This window comes from Salvelinus fontinalis, chromosome 11 (genome assembly GCF_029448725.1).
Source record: "Salvelinus fontinalis isolate EN_2023a chromosome 11, ASM2944872v1, whole genome shotgun sequence".
NCBI lineage: Eukaryota > Metazoa > Chordata > Actinopteri > Salmoniformes > Salmonidae > Salvelinus > Salvelinus fontinalis.
In genome coordinates, this window is record NC_074675.1 from 26590581 (window position 1) to 26613594 (window position 23014).

A 23014-nucleotide genomic window follows, 5' to 3' on the forward strand; every position below is an offset into this window, starting at 1 on the left:
TGAGGGATCTCCTCCCAGACCTGGACTAAAGCATCCGCCAACTCCTGGACAGTCTGTGGTGCAACGTGGCATTGGTGGATGGAGTGAGACATGATGTCCCAGATGTGCTCAATTGGATTCAGGTCTGGGGAACGGGGGGGCCAGTCCATAGCATCAATGCCTTCCTCTTGCAGGAACTGCTGACACACTCCAGCCACATGAGGTCTAGCATTGTCTTGCATTAGGAGGAACCCAGGGCCAACCGTACCAGCATATGGTCTCACAAGGGGTCTGAGGATCTCATCTCGGTACCTAATGGCAGCCAGGCTACCTCTGGCGAGCATATGGAGGGCTGTGCGGCCCGCCCCAAAGAAATGCCACCCCACACCATGACTGACCCACCGCCAAACCGGTCATGCTGGAGGATGTTGCAGGCAGCAGAACGTTCTCCACGGCGTATCCAGACTCTGTCACGTCTGTCACATGTGCTCAGCGTGAACCTGCTTTCATCTGTGAAGAGCACAGGGCGCCAGTGGCGAATTTGCCAATCTTGGTGTTCTCTGGCAAATGCCAAACGTCCTGCAATGTGTTGGGCTGTAAGCACCACAAGTGGCTGCACTACCTGAGCCACTTGTGTGGGTTGTAGACTCCGTCTCATGCTACCACTAGAGTGAAAGCACCGCCAGCATTCAAAAGTGACCAAAACATCAGTCAGGAAGCATAGGAACTGAGAGGTGGTCTGTGGTCACCACCTGCAGAACCACTCCTTTATTGGGGGTGTCTTGCTAATTGCCTATAATTTCCACCTGTTGTCTATTCCATTTGCACAACAGCATGTGAAATTTATTGTCAATCAGTGTTGCTTCCTAAGTGGACAGTTTGATTTCACAGAAGTGTGATTGACTTGGAGTTACATTGTGTTGTTTAAGTGTTCCCTTTATTTTTTTGAGCTGTGTATTTCAAGGTGTACCTTCAAACTCAGTGCCTCTTTGCTTGACATCATGGGAAAAATAAAAAAGATATCAGCCAAGACCTCAGAAATCAAATTATGACCTCCACAAGTCTGGTTCATCCTTGGGAGCAATTTCCAAATACCTGAAGGTACCACGTTCATCTGTACAAACAATAGAACACAAGTATAAACACCATGGGACCACGCAGACATCATACCGCTCAGGAAGGAGATGTGTTTTGTCTCCTAGAGATGAACGTACTTTTGTGCAAAAAGTGGAAATCAATCCCAGAACAACAGCAAAGGACCTTGTGAAGATGCTGGAGGAAACGGGTACAAAAGTATCTATATCCACAGTAAAATGAGTCCTATATTGACACCTGAAAGGCCGCTCAGCAAGGAAGAAGCGACTGCTCCAAAACCGCCATAGAAAAGCCAGACTACGGTTTGCAACTGCACATGGGGACAAAGATGGTACTTTTTTTGGAGAAATGTCCTCTGGTCCGATGAAACAAAAATAGAACTGTTTGGCCATAATTACCATCATTATGTTTGGAGGAAAACAGGGGAGGTTTGCAAGCCAAAGAGATTCTCAATGAGTGTTGAATAAATTAGTCGGATTATGATCTTGACGATGAATAGTGACACCCACAGAATGAGCCACACGTTTGGCCCACTTTGCCTTACAAGAGGTTACAGCATGTCACAATGTGCTGGCGTCTGCGTTAGCCTAGATCCTCTACCGTGACCACTGTCCCTCACCCGAAACCACTCTGGATTATGTGGCTCCTGCTTTTCCCCTAACTATTCTAGAATTGCAGGATACTGCAAACCACAGCTGACCTTATCACCACAGCCATAGTTACGGAATAATGAAATGACTAGAATCTTTCTAGGGAGAGAGAAGAAACTGTTTCAGCCCAACAACCCTGAATGCTTTCTGCCAGCATTCATATTTTGAAACCATTTGGAATGAAGGCCGAGAAAAAGATCCCAGAACTGATTTTAGGGTTCTACGTTATTGCCTTTGCTCTTGATAGAAGACCTAAATTCTTGATCTCGACGGTACTAGTCATAGCCAAAAATCTGGAAAGGGATCTTTTTTTAAATTTTCTTCCTTCCCAACTTGCACCCGACAAGTCAAAGTTGTTGGATAACCAGCAAGTAATATACTGGTTCATACAGAAGTGATTGATCCAATACATTCTCAGTAGGAATCTGGCACGTTGGCAGAAGCATAACCCCCATTCAAATGTTTGTTCTCTATTCATATTTTCATGTCTACAGATTTCAGTCACCACCAGATGACTTTTTTTATCATGTAACACTAACAAACCTAATGCCAGATCTTGTCAGTTGGTGAAAAACGATCGATAGATTAGCGCTAGCCTAGAGGCTTCATGATGTTATTGTAAGGCCCAGAGTGGACTGATATTGCTAATATTGTTTTTGATCAATGTTTTGTTGTTCCATACCTCAATATTCCAGCGGTGATGTCAGCGGTCATTGATCACTTCAATTATCCGTTGCACTTGGCCTAGATGTAAATACCATTCTCTTATCTGACTTCTCAGTTCACTGTGGACGGTCATGTGTGTTGGACACGCGTCAAATCCCTGCCCAAATGAAATGCATTCAACAACGCACACAGCCGATGCTGTGGGATGACTTTTATTGGGTGTGTAGTAGGTCCGTCCGCACTATGCTCACGAATCTGCTCAGCAAATCAGTCCCAGATGCCCCTACTGCCACCGCACTCCTCCCAAACAAGCCTGTTACACAGCCTCCCAAACACCACAACAGCCCTGCTCTGGATCAACACACAGGCCTGGTACACAGCCTGAACCAGCTAAAGAATAACCGACACAGCCTGAACCAGCTAAAGAATAACCCCAGAACAGCACTCACAAACTAGGCCAGAGAGACAGCAAACCATGCTCTACCAACTAAGCCATAGAATGTGTATGGAACCATCGCACAGGGAGCCCAATAGCTTGCTAGGTCCTGTCGGTGAGCACCAGTATCACTATCTGTGGTGTCATGGTCAACAGTACACTGCTCAGTACTGTTTTAACTGAACAACCACAATCTCCGCCGGATTCGAATTTACAACCCTTTTGAATATAGTGCAGTGTCTTAACCACGGGTCCACCAAGCCACTGCCTAATGTCAAAGGCAAAAATAGGAGATAACAGGTTTTATTTAAACATTTTATTCCAAAAGACCTGTGATGCCACGTTATAAATGGACCCCTATAGGATGTTCAGACAGACCGCGAACAGTCCTACTGTATAGTTCAACATGATTGTCTCTAATCCCTGTGGACACTAACATGCAGAGGTTAGTTAGCCAGTCTGACAGAAGACTGGAGAGGGGTTAATACTGTTCCTGTCTATTGCCAGCAGCACAAAGATAACAAACACATACACCTTACAACTTCCTCATCATCATGACCCATCAGAAGCTGCGACGGTAAAATTGACCTAGCTAGTGTCAGACAGAAGCCGGGTGTACTTAACAGCCTTTAAAGAAATAATAAGGAATTGATATCGTCCATCAAAACTATTTTCCTATTGCATTATGTACAATTATTACAGTTTAAAACATTGGAGCAGAAATAATAAAACATCTACAGTACAATTTCAAGGTATAAAAATAAATTACCAATCTCCAGGAGTATTTACAAAGACAAGTTTCTCTACAAAATACAACTAGGTCTCTACAACATCAAGTAACTGTGCTGTTAAACTCATAGTCTAATTCTATTAACTAAAATGGCTCAAATGTTTAGCACCTAGTATATAATACATTTGGCCTACACTACATGACCAAAAGTATGTGGACACCTGCCTGTCGAACATCTCATTCCAAAATCATGGGCATTAATATGGAGTTGGTCCCCCCTTTGCTGCTATAACTGCCTCCACTCTTCTGGGAAGACTTTCCAGTAGGTGTTGGAACATTGCTGCGGGGACTTGTTTCCATTCAGCCACAAGCGCATTAGTGAGGTCGGGCTGGCACTGATGTTGGCCGATTAGGCCTGGCTCGCAGTCGGCGTTCCAATTCGTCCCAAAGGTTCGACTGAGTTGAGGTCAGGGCACTGTGCAGGCAAGTCAAGTTCTTTCACACCGATCTCGACAAACCATTTCTGCATGGACCTCGCTTTGTGCATGCGGGCATTGTCATGCTGAAACAGGAAAGGGCCTTCCCCAAACTGTTGCCACAAAGTTGGAAGCACATCATGTCTAGAATATCGTATGCTGTAGCATTAAGATTTCCCTTCACTGGAACTAAGGGCCCTAGCCTAAACTATGGAAAACAGCCCCAGACGATTATTCTTCCTCCATCAAACTTTACAGTTGCCACTATGCGTTTGGGCAGGTAGCGTTCTCCTGGCATCCACCAAACCTAGATTCGGCCGTTGGACTGCCAGATGGTAATGCGTGTTTCATCACTCCAGAGAACGCGTTTCCACTGCTCCAGAGTCCAATGGCAGCGAGCTTTACACCAGCCAACGCTTGGCTTGGCGCATGGTGACCTTAGGCTTGTGTGCAGCTGCTCAGTCATGGAAACCCACTTAATGAAACTCCCCACAAACAGTTCTTGTGCTGATGTTGCGTCAAGAGGCAGTTTGGAACTTTGTAGTGAGTGCTGAAACTGAGGACAGATGATTTTTACACACTATGTTCTTCAGCCATCCCATTCTGTGAGCTTGTGTGGCCTACCACTTCGCGGCTGAGCCGTTGTTGATCCTAGACATTTCCACAGTGGCTGAAATAGCCAAATCCACTCATTTGAAGGGGTGTCCACACACTACTGTGTATATATAGTGTATTTTCAGAAACCATTAAAAACAAATACTAAATTCACTTCATCATTTGGAGGAATTTGACATTGAAAAGAAAGTGAAAAGAGCAGAAAGTGAACAAAGAAAAAAGGGGGAAATAAGAGGTAATGAAATCTCTGGTTTTCACTCCTGTCCAGACAAGACAAGACATGACATAGGGACTTCCTATGAGAGGCGACATCGTCAGGCTCCTTCGGAGTCTCTTGATTGGTTGTTCTTAGTCTCTAGAAGAACATCCTGTAACAACAGGCAGCACTTTACATTAGTTTACAGTTATGCATATCATGACTTCTAACATGGTCCACCTCCACCCACAGTTATTCGTGTAATGTTTGGCATTCCTTTACATACACAGAATGTTTTATGGGAGGATGCAGAACACTACATCAAAAACAAAGGCAGTCTGTAACCTTGTAAATGATCATACAGGCATAATAAAGGCCCGGTGCACAACTTAAAAAGAATGTCTTATTTATCAAGGGAGTGGTGATGAGAGGTATTGTAGTGGTCAGAAAGGTCCAAAGCAGGGGATGACACTCAAGATGCAAGAAAAGGGGTGGAATGCTTCGTCTACAGCGTAGTATTTTCTACTGGCTGACAACAGTGACTGGCGCCACCTGGTGGGGAAATAAATAGCAGTCACATCATTCCTGAATCTTGAAAGCTGTACTTCTCAGATTACTCCTGACACTGAAATCATAACGATAACGACAACACACCATAACATGACCCTACTGAATGTCAGGCATGTCAGGATTCCTCCTCTCACCATCCCGTACCCCAAAAAACAACTTAAGTAGTACTTTACACCACGACGGAGGTGGGGGGGGGGGGGGGGGGGGGGGGGGCATTCTTCAGGGAACCGTATACCTTCTTCACTTTGCCTATAAAGCATCTACAACACTGCTTGTAAGAATAAAAGTGAGGAAAGACTTGGGAGATTTTGTTTCTAGGTGATACAAAGTCAAAGCAGCATGCAAGGTCGACGTGGGGTTCAGGATCACATCTCTCCACAGCCATTGGGCGTTCATATTTAGCTCTGTGCTGCATGGCCATCTATTACAGGCAGAATGTAGCCCTCATTCACAAGCTGTGTAAACAGAGTAGCACTGGCCCTCAGGGATCACTGGGCCAGTACTGAGTCTAGGAAAACACACCGGCTGTGGTAGCTATGCTCACATTGCTGCTGTTGTGAGTCAACCAAAGTATGAGTTATGTGCACGTCCACAGGCACGCACACTATTTGGAGAGTTAATGATTAGCCCTAATGGTCTCTGCCTCAAGATTCCCCCCCCCCCCCCTCCAGTCAGTGCATGCACGCATACACACCTGTATATGTTGGGGTCCAGCAGTACGTGTGTGTCCTGGGGCAGCTGGGAGAGATGGACCACCTTGGTCTTCTGCTGCGGCCGGTCACTCTCATTCACCCACACATCAGGTAGTCTGGCGAGAAGGAAAGATAGATTGAGAGAAAGTCAGAGGGAAGGAGGAGAGAGACAGAGGTGGAAGAGATGAGTCAGTACAAATCCAGCCTTTCAATTGGTTCCGTGGCCTCTAAGCTGGTGTCTGACTGGCATCAGCTTAGAAACGGGTTAAGAGGAGATTACAGTGGTACATATGCATGCTTCCTAAAGCGCTTGTCTAACTAAACGTTGTGTTTAGGTGTTATCCGTGGGAAACAATGGGAGAGGATCAATACCAGTACTGGGCTCCTCTACTCCTGCCAGTGTGTGCGTCACCAGGAGAGCACCCCGGGGGAGAGAGCGGGGGAGAGTGTTGGGGAGATGTGAATGAGCGGTGCTTGGTTCATCATTAGCAGACTGCTTGGCTATAGATCACAGATTCAGAGAGGGGCAGATGAAAGCCCCAGGTGGAGGAAAGGAAGAAAGAGGGTTGGATAGCGGATGAAAGGAGAAGAGAGAGTGGTGATAAAGAAATGGAGAGGCGAGAGGGGACCATACCCTTGCAAAGGGACGAACACAAGTGGACAGAGCCAAAACAAAAACAGCAGAAAAGCACCCAATAACATGGTAGGAGACAGAGAGGGCAAGGTCTCAGCTGTCTCCTGTTACAGTTTAAAATCACAGCAAATACAATGCTCGCTGCACAGAGGACTGTGTACATAGGGTGCTGCTGCAACTCTGTAGCTGAGAGCTACAGTAGGAGTGACTACAACATCTGTTAGACATTCTCCATGGTAGTGTGGGTGACGGTTGCTTTTACAGCAACATGGTCCTTAGAGGGACATATCCATCTCTTAACCCCTCACAGGTTCTGAAACGAGTGCAGCAATATGTCTCTTGCTCCTCCTCCCTCCATCCAAAAATTCCAAAGAAAGGTTTATTTTGGACAAAACGACAGCAAGCGTCGTTTTGGCTTTTAGCCCGTTTCCTGACCGAGAAAGTTGTTTCTATCGGAGATGAGCTCTCGGGGAGAGGGGTTTTAGACGGAGCAGAGTTGAGCTGACAGCCCGTTCCTCCGGCTGAAAGACTAATGGCTAGAGACGAGGAGGGCTGCACAGGGCTGTGTCTCAGTCTGAAGTGACTTCCTCTCTGGCTGAGAGACTAATGGCTGAGGTCTGAGGAGTAGGGCTACACAGGGCTGCGGCTCAATAGTCTGAAGTGGCTTCCTCTCCTTGTCTCCTTACCTTCAATAAGTTTTCTGATAATATACTATGCTAACTACATAGCTAACTTACAATATTCCAGTCTGAAACGCACATAGCTGGTTAGGAAAGCTGGTATGCTAGTCAGGGGGAAAGAGACAGGCGAGCTCTTGGTCCTTAATGCTCTAAACTGGGCCACTGATGCGGGCAAAAGGAACAGAGAAAGAGTTAGAGAAAGAGATGAAGGGAAGGATGGAGAGCGAGACCACAGGGTAGCTCCCACGAGATGAGTGAACTCATCCAGATCACTGACCCTTCTGGATGGAGGAGACGCTAACCTAGGTATCCTCCTGTGTGTGTGTGGGGGTGTGGTGACATGTGATTGCCTGCCTCCTGCCCCCAGCCACAGGACAAACTGTCTAACCACCACTAAACGCCTGCTGACATTTACAGAGCAGGGGAGGAGAAGGATAGGAAGATAGGAGGGTAACCCTCTGCTTGCCAGTAGTACAGGAGAGAAAAGGGAGCGAGGGGAGAGAAGAGGACTGTGGCCTTGTGTCTGCCAACAGGAGAGAGATGAAGAGCAGGATGTGGGGGAAGAGAGGAGGGTGGAGAAGAGGGCAACTTACATGTCCTCAGGAGTCCAGTGGAGGAGGACTTTAACCTTCCCAGAATCTTCCTTCCTCCTCGCTATTACCTAGAGACAGAAGAAGAGAGTCAAGACACCACCCAGTAACAGAGACATTGGAAAACAACATTGTTGTTGAGGTCATACTGGAGACACACACCATCCCTAACCAAAGGTCTGATGCTGATGGCAAGTCAGTAAAGGAATGAGACACCTGGTTCCAGTCTAATTGAGCCAGAGTCAATCTGTCCTCCCTCCCACTCTGCAGACTAACAGTTACCTCACTGGCCTGAAGACGCCAGTCCAGCCACTAAACATATACACACATCCCCTGTGTGGTAGGAACAATACTGCCCCCCGACTGACGTTAGTGCATTCCACAGTTCGTGAGTGTGACCCTGGACCAAGGTGACGACTAGGAATGCTATTTATCTTTAGAAACACACACAGCAAGTAGCTGGTTACAGCGTGAAAAGACGCTACACTAGACTCTCTCAGGATTTTATTTGCTTATAGCTTAGGCGTAGACAAGGCCTGCTGGGTTTGCCGAGCTACCCAAAGTCCTTGCTTCAGCCAAATGCTACGCCACGGTCGTCAATTTCTTCTCCGCAATGAGTCTGGATCAGAATACCTCCCCGACAATTTCTAGAACGCCAACACATTCTAACCATTCTGATTGGTCCCAGAAACTGATGGGGTGGGTAAAGCGGTGTTTTGAAAATGGAATTGGCTTTGATACTCTGATTAGAGACAATCCATATGGCTGACGACTGTTTTGTAACACCCCTCATTTTGACATCACCACAAACGACTTCAATGGCGGAAGAAGTGAACAGAGCAGCGGAAGAATTCAGTTGGAGTCGTCAGGCAACTGCTGGGTTCCTACGCTGTCTCTCTCTCTCTCTTGATCTCTCTGTGAAAATACTGGTAGAAGCACTCCAACTGCATGTGTAGGGGAGAGATGGAGGGTGGAGGGTTGAGGGAGGAGAGCGGCTTAGGGGTCTGTTTTTTAAGCGGCTCCAACAACAGGCCTGGCTGGGTCTGGACTCTGGCATGTACGTCAGAGCAGTGCGTGTGTTTCGTGGGAGGGTTGCTGGCAGTTCCCTTATTAGCAGTTTAATTAAAAGGGGCATGGGAGTCAGTGTTATTCCCTGGCTAGGCCCTTCATTTTCCACAGGCCTCAATACTGCACACATTAACTCATGAGAGTTTAAACCAGACTGCTGGTAATACATCAATTTTGGAAAACAAGTTGTGTCAGACTCTTGTATTATTATTGAGAAAAATTAGATAGTGATGCTTTTAAAATCAGCATTTAATCAGCAGGCTTTTTATTTGAAATAAATGGTGGTTTAATTGACCCCGGGGAGCCAGTCGACTGCCTGCCCCTCTCCCAGCCTCTAGTTGGCTCAATGGAAGTTCCGTCAACTTCTAGTGAATCTTTGTTTTCATTTCAACAACTTTCTACTTGTGATGTGCTAGACGCCACGAGGAAGATCGCTGTAAAAAAAATAATATATACAAATAAAAAAAACACACGGGCTGATTTGCTTGATCCTTTCTTGCTGCAGCTTTCTGATTGTAGAATCTTTAACACGTTACCTTACAATTATTTCTGGTGACATCCCCAGGGTCTGGAAAGTGGCCCCACATACTCCCCCTTCAAAAGATGGTGACGCGTGTGACCTAAATAATTAGCGCCCCATTTCCAAACTCTTGCCTTGGTAAATACTCAACTTAGATCCTTTTCAACCACAAAATGTATTTCAATTATATAACGGGTGGGTCTAATCCTGGATGTTGATTGGTTAAAACCGCATTCCAGTCGGTGGCATATTCCACAAGTTACCATAGCTAAAGCTATGACATTGAAATGCCTATTTTCTCTGTGCAATCAGCCCAGCCAGGCATAGCTGCCAGAAGTAGGGGTGCTGAGGGTGCTGCAGCACCCCCTGAAAAAAATCTGAAAATGTAAAAAATATATTATAATAATAATAATACACAAAAGTAGTGCACTGTGCCTTTACTAGTATTAGTGTCAGGACTATATCTCGTGGAAGGATGAAATAGTATGAATACATTCATCAAAATAAAGTTAATGAAAATATGTCTCGGTCCTCGTGCCAATATATCCTCCAAACACCGGCTTCTCTGGCATCATCACTTAAAAGTAAATCAGTCATGTTTCAGACCAGGTTATAGCACCATCTCTGCTACTCTTTTGGTTTTAAATTATGTTCTTAATTGTTTGGATAAGAAGTAACACTGTGTGGCCCTTTTTGTTGATCTGTCTAAAGCCTTCGACAGTGTGTTTCACGCATTACTTATTCAGAGGTTTTCATCAATTGGCCTGGACCAGGCTGCGTGTAGCTGGTTTGAAAATTATTTTTGCCTAATTTCAGGTCCTTTATTAGCAGTTAAATTAAATGGGCATGGAACCAAAGTGTAGAGAATCATTGTACCATCTAAACCACTGGCAAATATATTTTCCATAACCAAAAATATTGTATTTTCAGTTGTTTGATTCACTTGTACAAAACCTAAAGTAAGACGCAAAAAACGAAACATCGCAGAAAGCATAGAAATAAAGCACATATATGTACCACTTCGTCGACTTGCTTTCAACGAGAAAGACATGTGATTTGTAGATCTGTCAATGTGAATTTGGTTTGGGTCACCTAAAAAGTGACATATTACTGCTTTAAGGAGTATACCGTGTGTATTTACTGATGGCGTTAAATCAGGTTCTCTCCACATAACAAAGGGAGTCCTACAGGGATGGATTCTTGCTCAGGTTATTTTCACATGAACAATATAATTGATCTGTTAAAAAATACATTCACCTGTATACAGATGACACTGTGGTGTAATGCCATTGACCCCATAGCTGACCAGGCTCTGTCAGTGTCAATCTGCCTCTATTGCCCTGCAGAATGCCTTTGATGAACTTGACATTGGTACATGATGCAGGTAAAACCAAGGACATGTTCTTTTCCAAATCACATACAAATCTGAAGATTAATGCATACGTACTTTGTAGGGGTGTAATGGTACCGAACCATTTGGTCCAGGGACCTCGATTCGGTCGCACTGAACCCGAATGACTACATAAAAACAACAATTATTATAAAATAAAAATACTACGTCTTTAGGCTATGCATACGCTGCGTAGTAGGCCTATGCCGCTTGAGAAAATCTGACCTAAAACAAACATTTCAGACTATTCCCGTTAAAACGAGCACCTATGCAGACGGAATCAGAATTGGAGGATCATCAACAATCGTTTAAATGTCCAGTTTGGGAACATTTAGGCTTCCCAGCAGATTCAACAGAGATGGACAGAACGTTGTGGATCAAACGTTAACAGTATGTCGCCACGCTCAACAGGAATAGCCTATGCAGCTGCCAACACCTCAAATGTTGTTGACACATTTACTCTGACATCACCAGAGTACACCGGAGCAAGACAGAAACGCAAAGAAACACAGTCTCCCTCTGCATTCCAGCATTCCGTGGCAGCTGATTCTGACCGGGCCAAAGAAATTACAAGAGCGATAGGTAGGCTATGTTTATATTTTTTACAGTCTTTGCTTTATAACCACGGCTATGCACCGATTCACCGTGATTGAGAATAGAGGGTTTCAGCGCTTTGTGAAAGTGCTTTAGCAGCGTTACGAACTTCCCTCCTGCACCAATTTAAACAACCAGGTTGTACCCGCTCTATATAAGCAAGCCAAAAACGAAGTTCTGAATGAATTGGCCAACGCACCCTGTGTTGCGCTTACTTCACAGTGACAGCTCATCACATTACCCACGCATAGGAGATGTACCGTGCTACAGACATGCCCCTTTATGAGCGTCGCAACTGCGCATCTGGCACTGAAGGAGACAGTGTCATGGTGTGTTCGCAACCAAGTGGGAATTTACCACATACGACTGGGCAAAACCCACTTGAATGGCCCTCCAACTGGTACTTACTTGTGGGAAACTTGTCAATGATCTGAAGCACACACTTCTCCCACATGATTAACCACGGACGTCACCTGCTAAGGAAATGGCCTCGAACAGCATTTGGCATTTAAATGGAACAAAACAGTTAGAAAAAGCAATCTATTGTGGTTCGCGAAACAAAAACATTTTTTACAAGCACTTTTAGTTTATGGTTGATACAGCTTGTAGGCCATTAGCCACTGGCATTTCTCAAAGAGTTCAAATCACATGAATGTGTCCAACTGCTATTTATGACTAAACAGCTCGGAAATTCCCACCTCCCAAAAGGTGACCAATGCAGCATCAGAGTGGAAACTTGAGAGGACCAACATAACAATCCTGCCACAAGAGAATGACAGGAATATTGTGAATGCTAAACATTGTGAATGGAACTTCATTTACCCTCGCTGTACTGAAACTGAACCGTGACCCCAAAAACCTACCGAACCGTGGGTTTGATGAACTGTTACACCCCTAATACTTTGGATGGTGCCCTCATTGATCGTGTCCCCTCTTACAAATATCTGAGCATCTGGATTAACGAAAAGCTCTCCTTCAAAAAGCATGTTGATGAATAAGGTAAGAAATTAAGAATTAAAATAGGCTTCTTCTATAGGGCCAGGCTCCCCGTCTTTCGTTAAATAGCAGAGAAACAAATCGTCCTGTCAACATTCATTCCGGTTATTGACTGTGGCGATATCGTCTATATGAACGCTGCTGCCACGGTACTGAAGCCATTGGACACAGTTGATCACAGTGCATTATTACAGGCGATAGGTTCCGTACACATCACTGCATTTTGTATCAGAAAGTAGGCTGGCCCTCCGTGAAGTCTCGTAGATCGATGCATTGCGCTCTTTTTGTGTCTATAAAGCCCTCTTGCATAAACTTCCATCATACCTTAGCTCATTGTTAAAATTCAGACATACAAGTTACCAGACCCAGACTCAGGGATGGCTAACCCTGGAGAGCCCTTCAATCTCCACCGAATTAGGTAAATCTGCTTTTAGTTTATTGCGCCTCATGTGGAATAATCTCCAAAAGTCCTTAAAGTTAGAGTTGGTGCCTCTAGAGAAATTCAGTTAGATGTTCGAGAGCCTTTTTACTGAAGAATGTGTTTGTTTCATATGCTTGTGTTTTGCTTTTCGTGTTTACTTTTCATGTATTGTGTAATTGATGTGTGTAAAGATGAGTTTAATAGTGTAATGGTTGTGTATTGATGTGTTCATGTAAGGCATCATCTGCGAAAGAGACCGTGGTCTCAGCACGACTCCCAGCTTAATTAAAGGTAAAAAAAAACAACAAATAAACTCCTCTGTGCAGCTGAGACCGTAATACTGTAGGTCTGTCGTGCCCTCTGCTGTCTGAACAGTGAAGTACAGTGTGTGTGTGCAGGACCATGCATGGTCTGCTGCCGCTGGATCCCTGACCATGCTGTGGAAGACGATGGTGATGGTGTGTGTGTACTACTACTAACCGTGCTGTGAAACACCACACTGTGCCCGTTGCCCAGGCTCTCTATATGTGTAGCCAGGTTGAGGCAGATGGCCCGGTGTCTGATAGCATCCATGGTCTGGGCATCAAAGAAGTCGTGAGGTCGTGCTGGAGGGACAGAACACACTGGGGTGAGAGAGGGGGAGCGTTAAACTGAGGTTCATAGGTCAGAGGTGATTAGCCAATCAGATGGATCTGACCCTCGTAGATATTCATCAACACGTTTCCCACCACCTGATTGGTTAAGACGCTTGGTTTGAAAGCCAGGCAACCTGATCAGCGGGTACATGATTGATTGTTGTATGATTGAGTGTGTGCGTGCATATCTGTGTATGTGTACACATGCTTGCATTTCTGTGCGCGCGCTTGTATTACCATCCTCGTGGGTACCAGAAATTCCAAATAGTCCCAGAGGACAAAGACTATTTTAGAATTAGGAGTTAGGTTTACGGTTCAAATTAGAGTAACAATTAGGGAAAATAGGATTTAATGGAAATCCATTTTAGGTCCCCATAAGGATAATAAAACATATGCTGTGTGTGTGTATTGCGTGTGTTTATATGTGCGTGTTTCTCGGATACGTACGTAAAGACCTCCTGCGTTTATTCTTGAGTTTCCGCCTCTTGTTTAGCCCCGCCTTCGAAGGTGAATCCTCCTTTATCTTGGCCTGGTTGGCCAGCTTGTTGGAGTTCTGGGAGCTAAAGTGGGTAGGTACGTGGCGCGCCAGCCCCCCCTGGGAGGCAAACGTGGCATTGCAACCCCCCACCACACACTGGAGATAGAGACAACACCGGTGAGAATACAGACTAGTAGATAGCTTATACAAGAGCACTTACATACAGTTGAAGTCGGAAGTTTACATACACCTTAGCCAAATACATTTAAACTCAGTTTTTCACAATTCCTAACATTTAATCCAGGTAAAAATTCCCTGTTTTAGGTCAGTTAGGATCACCACTTCATTAAGAATGTGAAATGTCAGAATAATAGAGAGAATTATTTATTTCAGCTTTTATTTCTTTCATCCCATTCCCAGTGGGTCAGAAGTTTACATACACTCAATTAGTATTTGGTAGCATTGCCTTTATATTGTTGAACTTGGGTCAAATGTTTTGGGTAGCTTTCCACAAGCTTCCCACAATAAGTTGTGTAAATTTTGGCCCATTCCTCCTGACAGAGCTGGTGTAACTGAGTCAGGTTTGTAGACCTCCTTGCTCGCACACGCGTTTTCAGTTCTGCCCACACATTTTATATAGGAATGAGGTTAGGGCTTTGTGATGGCCATTCCAATACCTTGACTTTGTTGTCCTTAAGCCATTTTGCCACAACTTTGGAAGTATGCTTGGGGTCATTGTCCATTTGCGACCAAGCTTTAACTTCCTGACACTTGTCTTGAGATGTTTCTTCAATATAACCATATATTTCTCCTCGCTCATGATGCCATCTATTTTGTGAAGTGCACCAGTCTCTCCTGCAGCAAAGCACCCCAACAACATGATGCTGCCACCCCCGTGCTTCACGGTTGGGATGGTGTTCTTCGGTTTGCAAGCCTCCCGCTTTTTCCTCCAAACATAACAATGGTCATTATCGTCAAACAGTTCTATTTTTGTATCATCAAACCAGAGGACATTTCTCCAAAAAGTACGATCTTTGTCCCCATGTGCAGTTGCAAACCGTAGTCTGGCTTTTTTTATGGCGGTTTTGGGGCAGTGGCTTCTTCCTTGCTGAGCGGCTTTTCAGGTTATGTCAACATAGGACTCGTTTTACTGTGGATATAGATACATTTGTGCCCATTTCCTCCAGCATCTTCACAGGGTCCTTTGCTGTTGTTCTAGGATTGATTTGCACTTTTCGCACCAAAGTAAGTTCATCTCTAGGAGACAGAATGCGTCTCCTTCCTGAGCGCTATGACAGCTGCGTGGTACCATGGTGTTTATACTTGCGTACTATTGTTTGTACAGATGAACTTGGTACCTTCAGGCGTTTGGAAATTGCTCCCAAGGATGAACCAGACTTGTGGAGATCAACAAAGAAAATTCTGAGGTCTTGGCTGATTTCTTTTGATTTTCCCATGATGTCAAGCAACTGAGTTTGAAGGTAGGCCTTGAAATACATCCACAGGTAAACGTACAATTGACTCAAATGATGTCATTTAGCCTATCAGAGGCTTCTAAAGCCATGACATTTTCTGGAATTTTCCAAGCTGTTTAAAGGCACAGTCATTAGTGTATGTAAACTTCTGACCCACTGGAATTGTGATACAGTGAATTATAAGTGAAACAATCTGTCTGTAAACAATTGTTGGAAAATTTACTTGTGTCATGCAAAGTAGATGTTAAACAAGAAGTCGGTTAGGACAAGAAATGTGTGGAGTGGTTGAAAAACGAGTTTTAATGACTCCAAACTAAGTGTACGTAAACTTACGACTTCAACTTTATATAATAATAGTATTGGTCTTTCTATTTGATGAAATCTAGGTGATTTCCTTTTCAATAAAAGTTCAAAAGGTTATAATACAGAGGAAACTGTAGACCTGAGTATAGAACCACTGTTCAATGGAAGCATTCAGAATAATAGCATGCATTAGCTTTCCACAGGATAGTGTGTGACAGATGTATCTTGTGTTAGAATGATTGTTATGCTCTCCAAGACTAGAACAATCTATAGCACATGACATGTACATACATGTACGGGGTCTTCAGAAAGTATTCACCCCTCGACTTTTCCCACATTTTGTTGTGCTACAGCCTGAATTTCAAAATGGCTTCATTTGAGATTTGGTGTTACTGGCCGACACACAATACCCCATAATGTCCTAGTGGAATTATGTTATTTTTATTTTTTATTTAAATATTTACTAATTCATTCATTTAAAATTAAAGCGGAAATGTCTTGCATCAATAAGTATTCAACCCCTTTGTTATGGCAAGCCTTAATAAATTCAGGAATAAAAATGTGCTCAAATCACTTAAGTTGCATGGCCTAAGTGTTTAATAACATGATTTTTGAATGACCACCTCATCTCTGTATTCCACACATACAATTATCTTTAATGTCGAGCAGTGAATTTCAAACACTGATTCAACCACAAAGACCAGGGAGGTTTTCCAATGCCTCGCAAAGGGCACTTATTGGTAGATGTGTGTGTGTGGGGGGGGGCAGAAATTGAATATCCCTTTGAGCATTGTGAAGTTATTCATTACACTTTGGATGGTGTATCAATACACCCAGTCACTACAAAGATACAGGCATCCTTCCTAACAAACTCAGTTACTGGAGAGGAAGGAAACAGCTCAGGCATTCACCAGGAGGCCGGCCCATGGTGACTTTAAAACTGGTACAGCGTTTAATGGCTGTGATAGGAGAACACTGAGGATGGATCAACAACATTGTAGTTACTCCACAATACTAACCTAATTGACAGACTGAAAATGGAAGCCTGTACAGAATATTCCAAAACACGCATCCTGTTGGCAATAAGGCACTAAAGTAAAACTGCAAAGAATGTGGGAAAGAATTTTACTTTATGTCGAATACAAAGCGTTACGTTTAGGGCAAATCCAACACAACACATCATTGAGTACCACATCACATTTTCAAGCATAGTGGTGGCTGCATCATGTTATGGGAATGCTTGTCATCGACTAGGACTTTTCTTTAGGATAAAAATAAACAAAACAAAGCTAAGCACAGGCTGATAGAGGAAAACCAGGTTCCGTGGGAGACAAATTCACCTTTCAGCAGGACAATAAGCTAAAAAACAAGGCCAAATATACACAGGAATTGCTTACCAAGACGACATTGAATGTTCCGGAGTGGCCTAGTTACAGTTTTGACATAAATTGGCTTGAAAATCTCGGGCAAGACTTGAAAATGGCGGTCTAGCAATAATCAACAACCAACTTGACAGAGCTTGAAGAATAAAACAAAATAATAATGTAAAAACATTGTACAATCCAGGTGTGAAAAGCTTAGAGACTCACCCAGAAAGACTTATAGCTATAGTCGCTGCCAAAGCGGATTCTAACATGTATTAACTCAGGGTTGTGAATACTTCTGTTAGATTAGATATTTCTGTATTTCATTTTCAATAATTTAGCAAAAAAAAATAATTTTTTTTTTTTTCACTTTGTCATTATGGGGTAGTGTGTAGATGGGTGAGAAAAAAACAATTGAATCCATTTTGAATTCAGGTTGTAACACTAAATGTGGAATAAGTCAAGGGGTATCAATAACTTTGTGAAGACATGGACACGAGGATGTGGTTTGCAGAGTCAGTGTCATGTGTGTGAGACAGTGAAATGGAAGAAAGGAGGGCGGTTTCTCACCTTGAATGGTTTGTCTCCGCTGTGTGAGACCATGTGTCTTTGAAGCCAGCTCTGACTGGTCGACGGGGTGTTATACACCTTGCAGCCCTTCCACAGACACACAAACACCTGGCGAGAGGACAGCAACACGGTGACACACACATAGCTTCACTGGTCACTCGCCACCTAGCTCTTATGAGTTACCCAAGATGCAATGTAAGAGACTAAATGTCCTAAATTCTACTATCCTAGAGAACTGTAGTAGTTGGCAGAAGGGCATGTCATATGTCAATTCAATGACAGACCATTTTTAACTGAAGCACCTAGAAACCCAATCCCCCCATAAACTGACCCCCGCCCCATCTCTGAACCTAAAGTTCCAAGAGAGATAAAACATCAAGCTGTCGTTTATACAGCCAGAGTCTATAATGTACCGCAGTACTTTTCATCTGGAGTTAGTTTAACACAGGATGTTTGGATTATCTTCAAGATGGAGAAGTGGAGGGGATTGATATTTTGAAGACAGGGTTGTGGTGGTGGAGAAGAGGGGTGGAGACATACAACTAGGAGGTGTAGAAAGAAGAGGATAGAAGAGGGTGAGCAGGCAGGAGGACAGAGAAGATGATTTAGGAAGTTGATTTCCTACACTACATACCCCTCCTCGTTGTCCGTCCACGTGCACGCCCCTGATGTGCTCAGCCAGGTCTGGGCTGGTGGTAAAGAGGAGCTGGCATTGGTCCCAGCAGCAGGTGTATGCCACGCCCTTACCCACCGACGGGGTGGCGGTGCCAGGGCCGTGCCCGTTCATCATGGCAGGTGTGGAGCGCCCGCTGGACGCTGTGCTCTCCATGTCCATCAGAGTACTGCTGATACTGAGGGAGGGGGAGGGACAGTGAGCGGGGGAGGGACAGTGAGAGGGACAGTGAGAGGAGGAGGGACAGTGAGAGATGGGGTCAGCACAGAGATCTGCTGTACTACAAAACAAATCAAAATGTTATTCTTCACATGCGCCGAATACAACAGGTATAGATAGACCTTACCGTGAAATGCTTACTTACAAGCCCTTAACCAACAATGCAGTTAAGAAAAATGAAGTTGAGAAAATATTTACTAAAAAGTAAAAATAATAAGAGCAACAATAAAATAACGAGGCTATATACATTGGGTACCGGTACCGAGTCAATGTGCGGGGGTACAGATTAATCGAGGCCATTGAGGTTATATGTACATGTAGGTAGGGGTAAAGTGACTACGCCTAACAGCGAGTAGCAGCAGCGTAATGAGGGGGGGGGGGGGTCAATAAAGCCATTTAATTAGCTTTTCAGCAGTCTTAAGGCTCGGGGGTATAAGCTGTTAAGAAGCCTTTTGGACCTAGAGCTCCGGTACCGCCTGCCGTGCGGTAGCAGAGAGAACAGTCTGACTAGGGTTGCCGGAGTCACTGGCAATTTTTAGGGCCTTCCTCTGACACCACCTGATTTAGAGGTCCTGGATGGCAGGACGCTTGGCCCCGGTGATGTACTGGGCCGTACGCATTACCCTCTGTAGCGCCTTGCGGTCTGTTCTAGTCATAGGTTTGGACAGCCTCAGTCACTAAATCATGGTGATTTAGTGTGTTTATACCATGTGCCAACACAGCTCTGAGCAGTGTCGGCACATGGTATAAACACACCATTAGTTTAGTTTATGTCCGTGTGTTGACTTCTCTGGGGCATATGAGGTTTAGTATGCATGGTCTACAAGGAGGGATGTGAGGGTGTCATGGCGGATTTGAATCGCATGCCATTATAGATGTAGAAGTATCCCTCTCCGCCCTCACACCCACACAAAGCTTCTCAGAGAGCATTAGTGACTCAGTAATTTTACCACGTTGGACTGAATGAAGAGGTGACACACACACACACACCTCGTAAGGCTGCCTGCCTCCAGCTGCTCCCCTGCTCTGTTCCCGAGGTCCTCAGTGCCAGCAGGGGAACAAAAGTTACATTGAGACCATGCAGCTGCCCAAACAGCAGAGCTCTCTCCTCCATTCACTCCTTTCTTACCACAGGCCATTCTGCCCCGGCCAGACAAAGCAACGCGCCATGACGGGAGAGGGTCGAGGGGGAAAGAGAGAAGGGGGGAGGGGAAATTGGATCCTCTCTCCTTCAGATACTACATTTCAGTCCCTGAAGCAACACAGGGACTTCAGCCTTTGTGCTAACTGGGTTTCCTTTTGTTAGCTACCCTCGACAGGTCATCGCATGACTACAGACTGAGGCAATCTACCGGGATCCAGAAAGGGGAATTATTCCACTATTCTAGCAGCAAAAGGAGATGGGTGGACATCGGGGGTGTGTGAAATCGTTGATTTCTCTGCTTCCATTTGAACAAGAAATGTATGTGTATATCGTTCTTATCCGTTGGCTCGTCCAGTGATATTCAGACGGCGTGTGCAGGGGCAGATCTGTGTGTATTATTAGTATATGGCTGATAGGACCCTATATCTACACTGGACTTTTGCATACAGGCTTCATGCTATAGTTTATGTCTGTGTGTTCTATTGTTACATGCACATAGAGTCAGGTTCAATTACATACACACGTAACTGGAGTTCGCCATAGAGTTAGGACAATCAGATCTGCAAACTCACTGCTTTGGAGGGGCCGCAATAACCCAGAGTAAATTATTTGAAGTTGCATTGTAACATAATTGAGCAGTGAGTTGCATACAGCATTACTCAGTTTTAACACCTTTGATCTGATTCTCTCTCTCTCTCTTCTGCACTAGTTTATGATGCAGTGGAAGCTCCATCTTGGCCATTTCACATATTGTAATGGGGAATTCTGAGTACACATCTAAATATCTCAGAAAGACGTGTGTATATGATTCACTCGTTTGTGTGCATGAGGGTGAGATCCTGTGTGTGTGTGTGTGTAAAGGACTCATCTCAACACAGACATCCTGTAACTAGTCACCCAGCCACACGGCCAAACCAACTAGAAGGCGATGAAGTGTTGTGACCACAGTGAGCCAGTTGACACATCTGTAAGTGTGTGTGTGTGTGTATAAATATGTTAGAAGTAGCTCTGTGCCTAAACACCACCCTTCATATGAAAGCTGGGGCCTGTTGGTTGGCTTGTTAGTGAGTGATTCGTTTCTTTGTCTCAGTGCTCCACTTGTGAAATTACTCATGGGACTTTCACCAAACGGTTTTCAAGGATAGATGCCAACTTGGAAAATCTTACTTAACTCACTGAATTTGCTATTAAGATAAAATCAAGTCTGAAATGTTCATATTGCTGGTGTGTCTCTTTTTGACCGTGGTTTCATAGTAGTGACGTTATTACACAATGAGCATCGTGGTGGCAATGCTGGCCATACATGGACATCATGTCCAGATGCGCGTGTACGTGCCGCGTGGAACCATTCCATTGTAAACTAAAGGCAAACTTAGGCCTATTCAACTATCGGTTAAAACTATGCATGTTCTCTGTTGTCAACTGCACATAACGCATAGGGGGCTGATGCATTGTAGCAAAACAAACCCGATTGTTGTGCTAAACTGCTGTTTGGCAAAAGACAAAGTACGGAGATATCACACCACGCTACATAATTGCAAGGATAGTGAGTGCAACTTGTAACAATGTAGCTTGATCAAACGTAAATATCTTATTAAAATTGAATGATTGTTGAAGTGGGCTGGCAACATTGTTGCGCTGCTTTCTATTCAACATTTGGTCGGGTATTAGTAATCCACAGACCTGTCTTCCGAATCCATTCGACTGAGAGGTTCTCCATCCGAGGATGATATCTCGACACTGGCCAGTCTTTTGATACCGCGGTCGGTTTTCTCCGTGGATTCCTCGCTTTTGGTCTTGTCGGAGCTGGGAGGCGAGGACACGCTCTCCTCTCTTTGTTCTTGATTCAGCTCCACGATGCTCTCCCCGGTTTCGGTGCTGCTCGCAGGGATTCCCTCCACGGGACTTTTAACCGGTTCAGACAGTTCACAGGCCGGTTCTTCTTTGTTACCATTTTCCGTGGACAAAACCGATTCTTTTGCGACTGAAGGCTTCTCTTTGCTGTCTCCGCTCACGTCCATTTCTGTTCCGTCCTCGTTGTCACCCGGTTCCTGTTTCGAGTCTGTGGGGGCCTGCTTCTTTTTCCCGTTTTCTCCTTTGTCCAATGTTCCATTTTGCTCGTTTGTCGATGTGGAGTCTTGTTCAGTACCGTTGGTTGTAACTGCAGCCATGTTCACAGCGCGTAGTAAGCTTTTTTTTGTGCTGTAGGCTGCCCCACGAAGTTGGTTCTTTCTCCCAATCGCATGCGCTGCTTCACCACGGGTGTTCAACGGGGACGCTAGGGGAGGAGGCATAACCATGACGTAGTCCCCCACATTGTGGACCGTTCCACGTGTTTCAGAGAACTATTGTTATATTGGTTTATATATATAAAAACAAGTGTTCCAGAAACAGAACGTTGGCCCTAATATTTCCCTTTAATTTAAGTCAATCATCACCCATTAACACATTTCAGTCATAAATCTAAACAATTCTTACCACCATACCTGTGCTCAATTCTAATAGTAAGCCTAGCCTATGTGTAATTTCATTTTTGCATAACGCCTAGACTTATGCAAATTCATCAAAGCGGATATATTTTCTTTTCTTCATGACCTCCAGGTCTTACTCTGCTGTAAAAGTATGGAGACCATGACCACATGTGATGGATTCTTCAAGTACAGGCATTGCCATTCCAGTGTCCAGTGCAAGTTGGACTCCATTGCTGGAACTTGATGGAATGTCTGCACTGACTGATAGTCAGTGGACCCCAAGAAGAGTATCTAACGGGGATCCTAATAAAATACTAAATACGTAAGGTGGTAGGGATTAGGAACTATAGGGTAGGAGGCATGGAAAGGGTTGGAACTAGTGGAAGGAATGGAACCAGGCCCACATATCCACAGAGTGCTACAGACAGGGACCACAAAAGATTCAGAGCCTCATTAACATAATGGAAGTATCCCTACTAATGTCTGTCAAAGTTTGGCAAATGGGCATAGCATGAAAGGAGGAGGGAGGGGAAGAAGGTGGAAGGATGGGGCAAGAGGGTGTGAATGGAGGTAACTGACCTTATTGTGTCGATGACCTGGCTGTGTCTAGTGTGACAGTGGCATTGTCCAGAGCAGAGATCATTCATTTACCAAGTGGAGATGAGCTATTGGCCTTTAGGATAC

At 44.5% G+C, this 23014-nt stretch overlaps 1 protein-coding gene and 1 non-coding gene across 3 annotated transcripts; both read right to left on the reverse strand.

Moving 5' to 3' along the window:
- Window positions 1–2890: 2890 nt before the first annotated feature.
- On the reverse strand, window positions 2891–3017 carry LOC129866125 (small Cajal body-specific RNA 14). The gene has a single exon (XR_008761482.1). It is a non-coding gene; the product is annotated as a small Cajal body-specific RNA 14 (non-coding RNA).
- A 110-nt stretch (window positions 3018–3127) lies between these two features.
- LOC129865392 (zinc finger protein AEBP2-like) lies at window positions 3128–22146 on the reverse strand. Of its 2 annotated transcripts, none has more exons than XM_055938162.1 (8): window positions 21543–22146; window positions 18458–18674; window positions 17824–17931; window positions 14081–14267; window positions 13479–13603; window positions 8013–8080; window positions 6108–6221; window positions 3128–5015 (listed from the first exon to the last, which is right to left on the reverse strand). In XM_055938162.1, exons 1-8 carry the CDS (start codon window positions 22028–22030, stop codon window positions 5003–5005), a joined length of 1320 nt encoding a protein of 439 aa, XP_055794137.1. In that variant the 5' UTR covers window positions 22031–22146; the 3' UTR covers window positions 3128–5002. The 2 variants fall into 2 exon arrangements, with proteins under 2 accessions (XP_055794137.1, XP_055794136.1); XM_055938161.1 differs by having other exon boundaries at window positions 13479–13621.
- Between the last annotated feature and the right edge of the window lie 868 nt (window positions 22147–23014).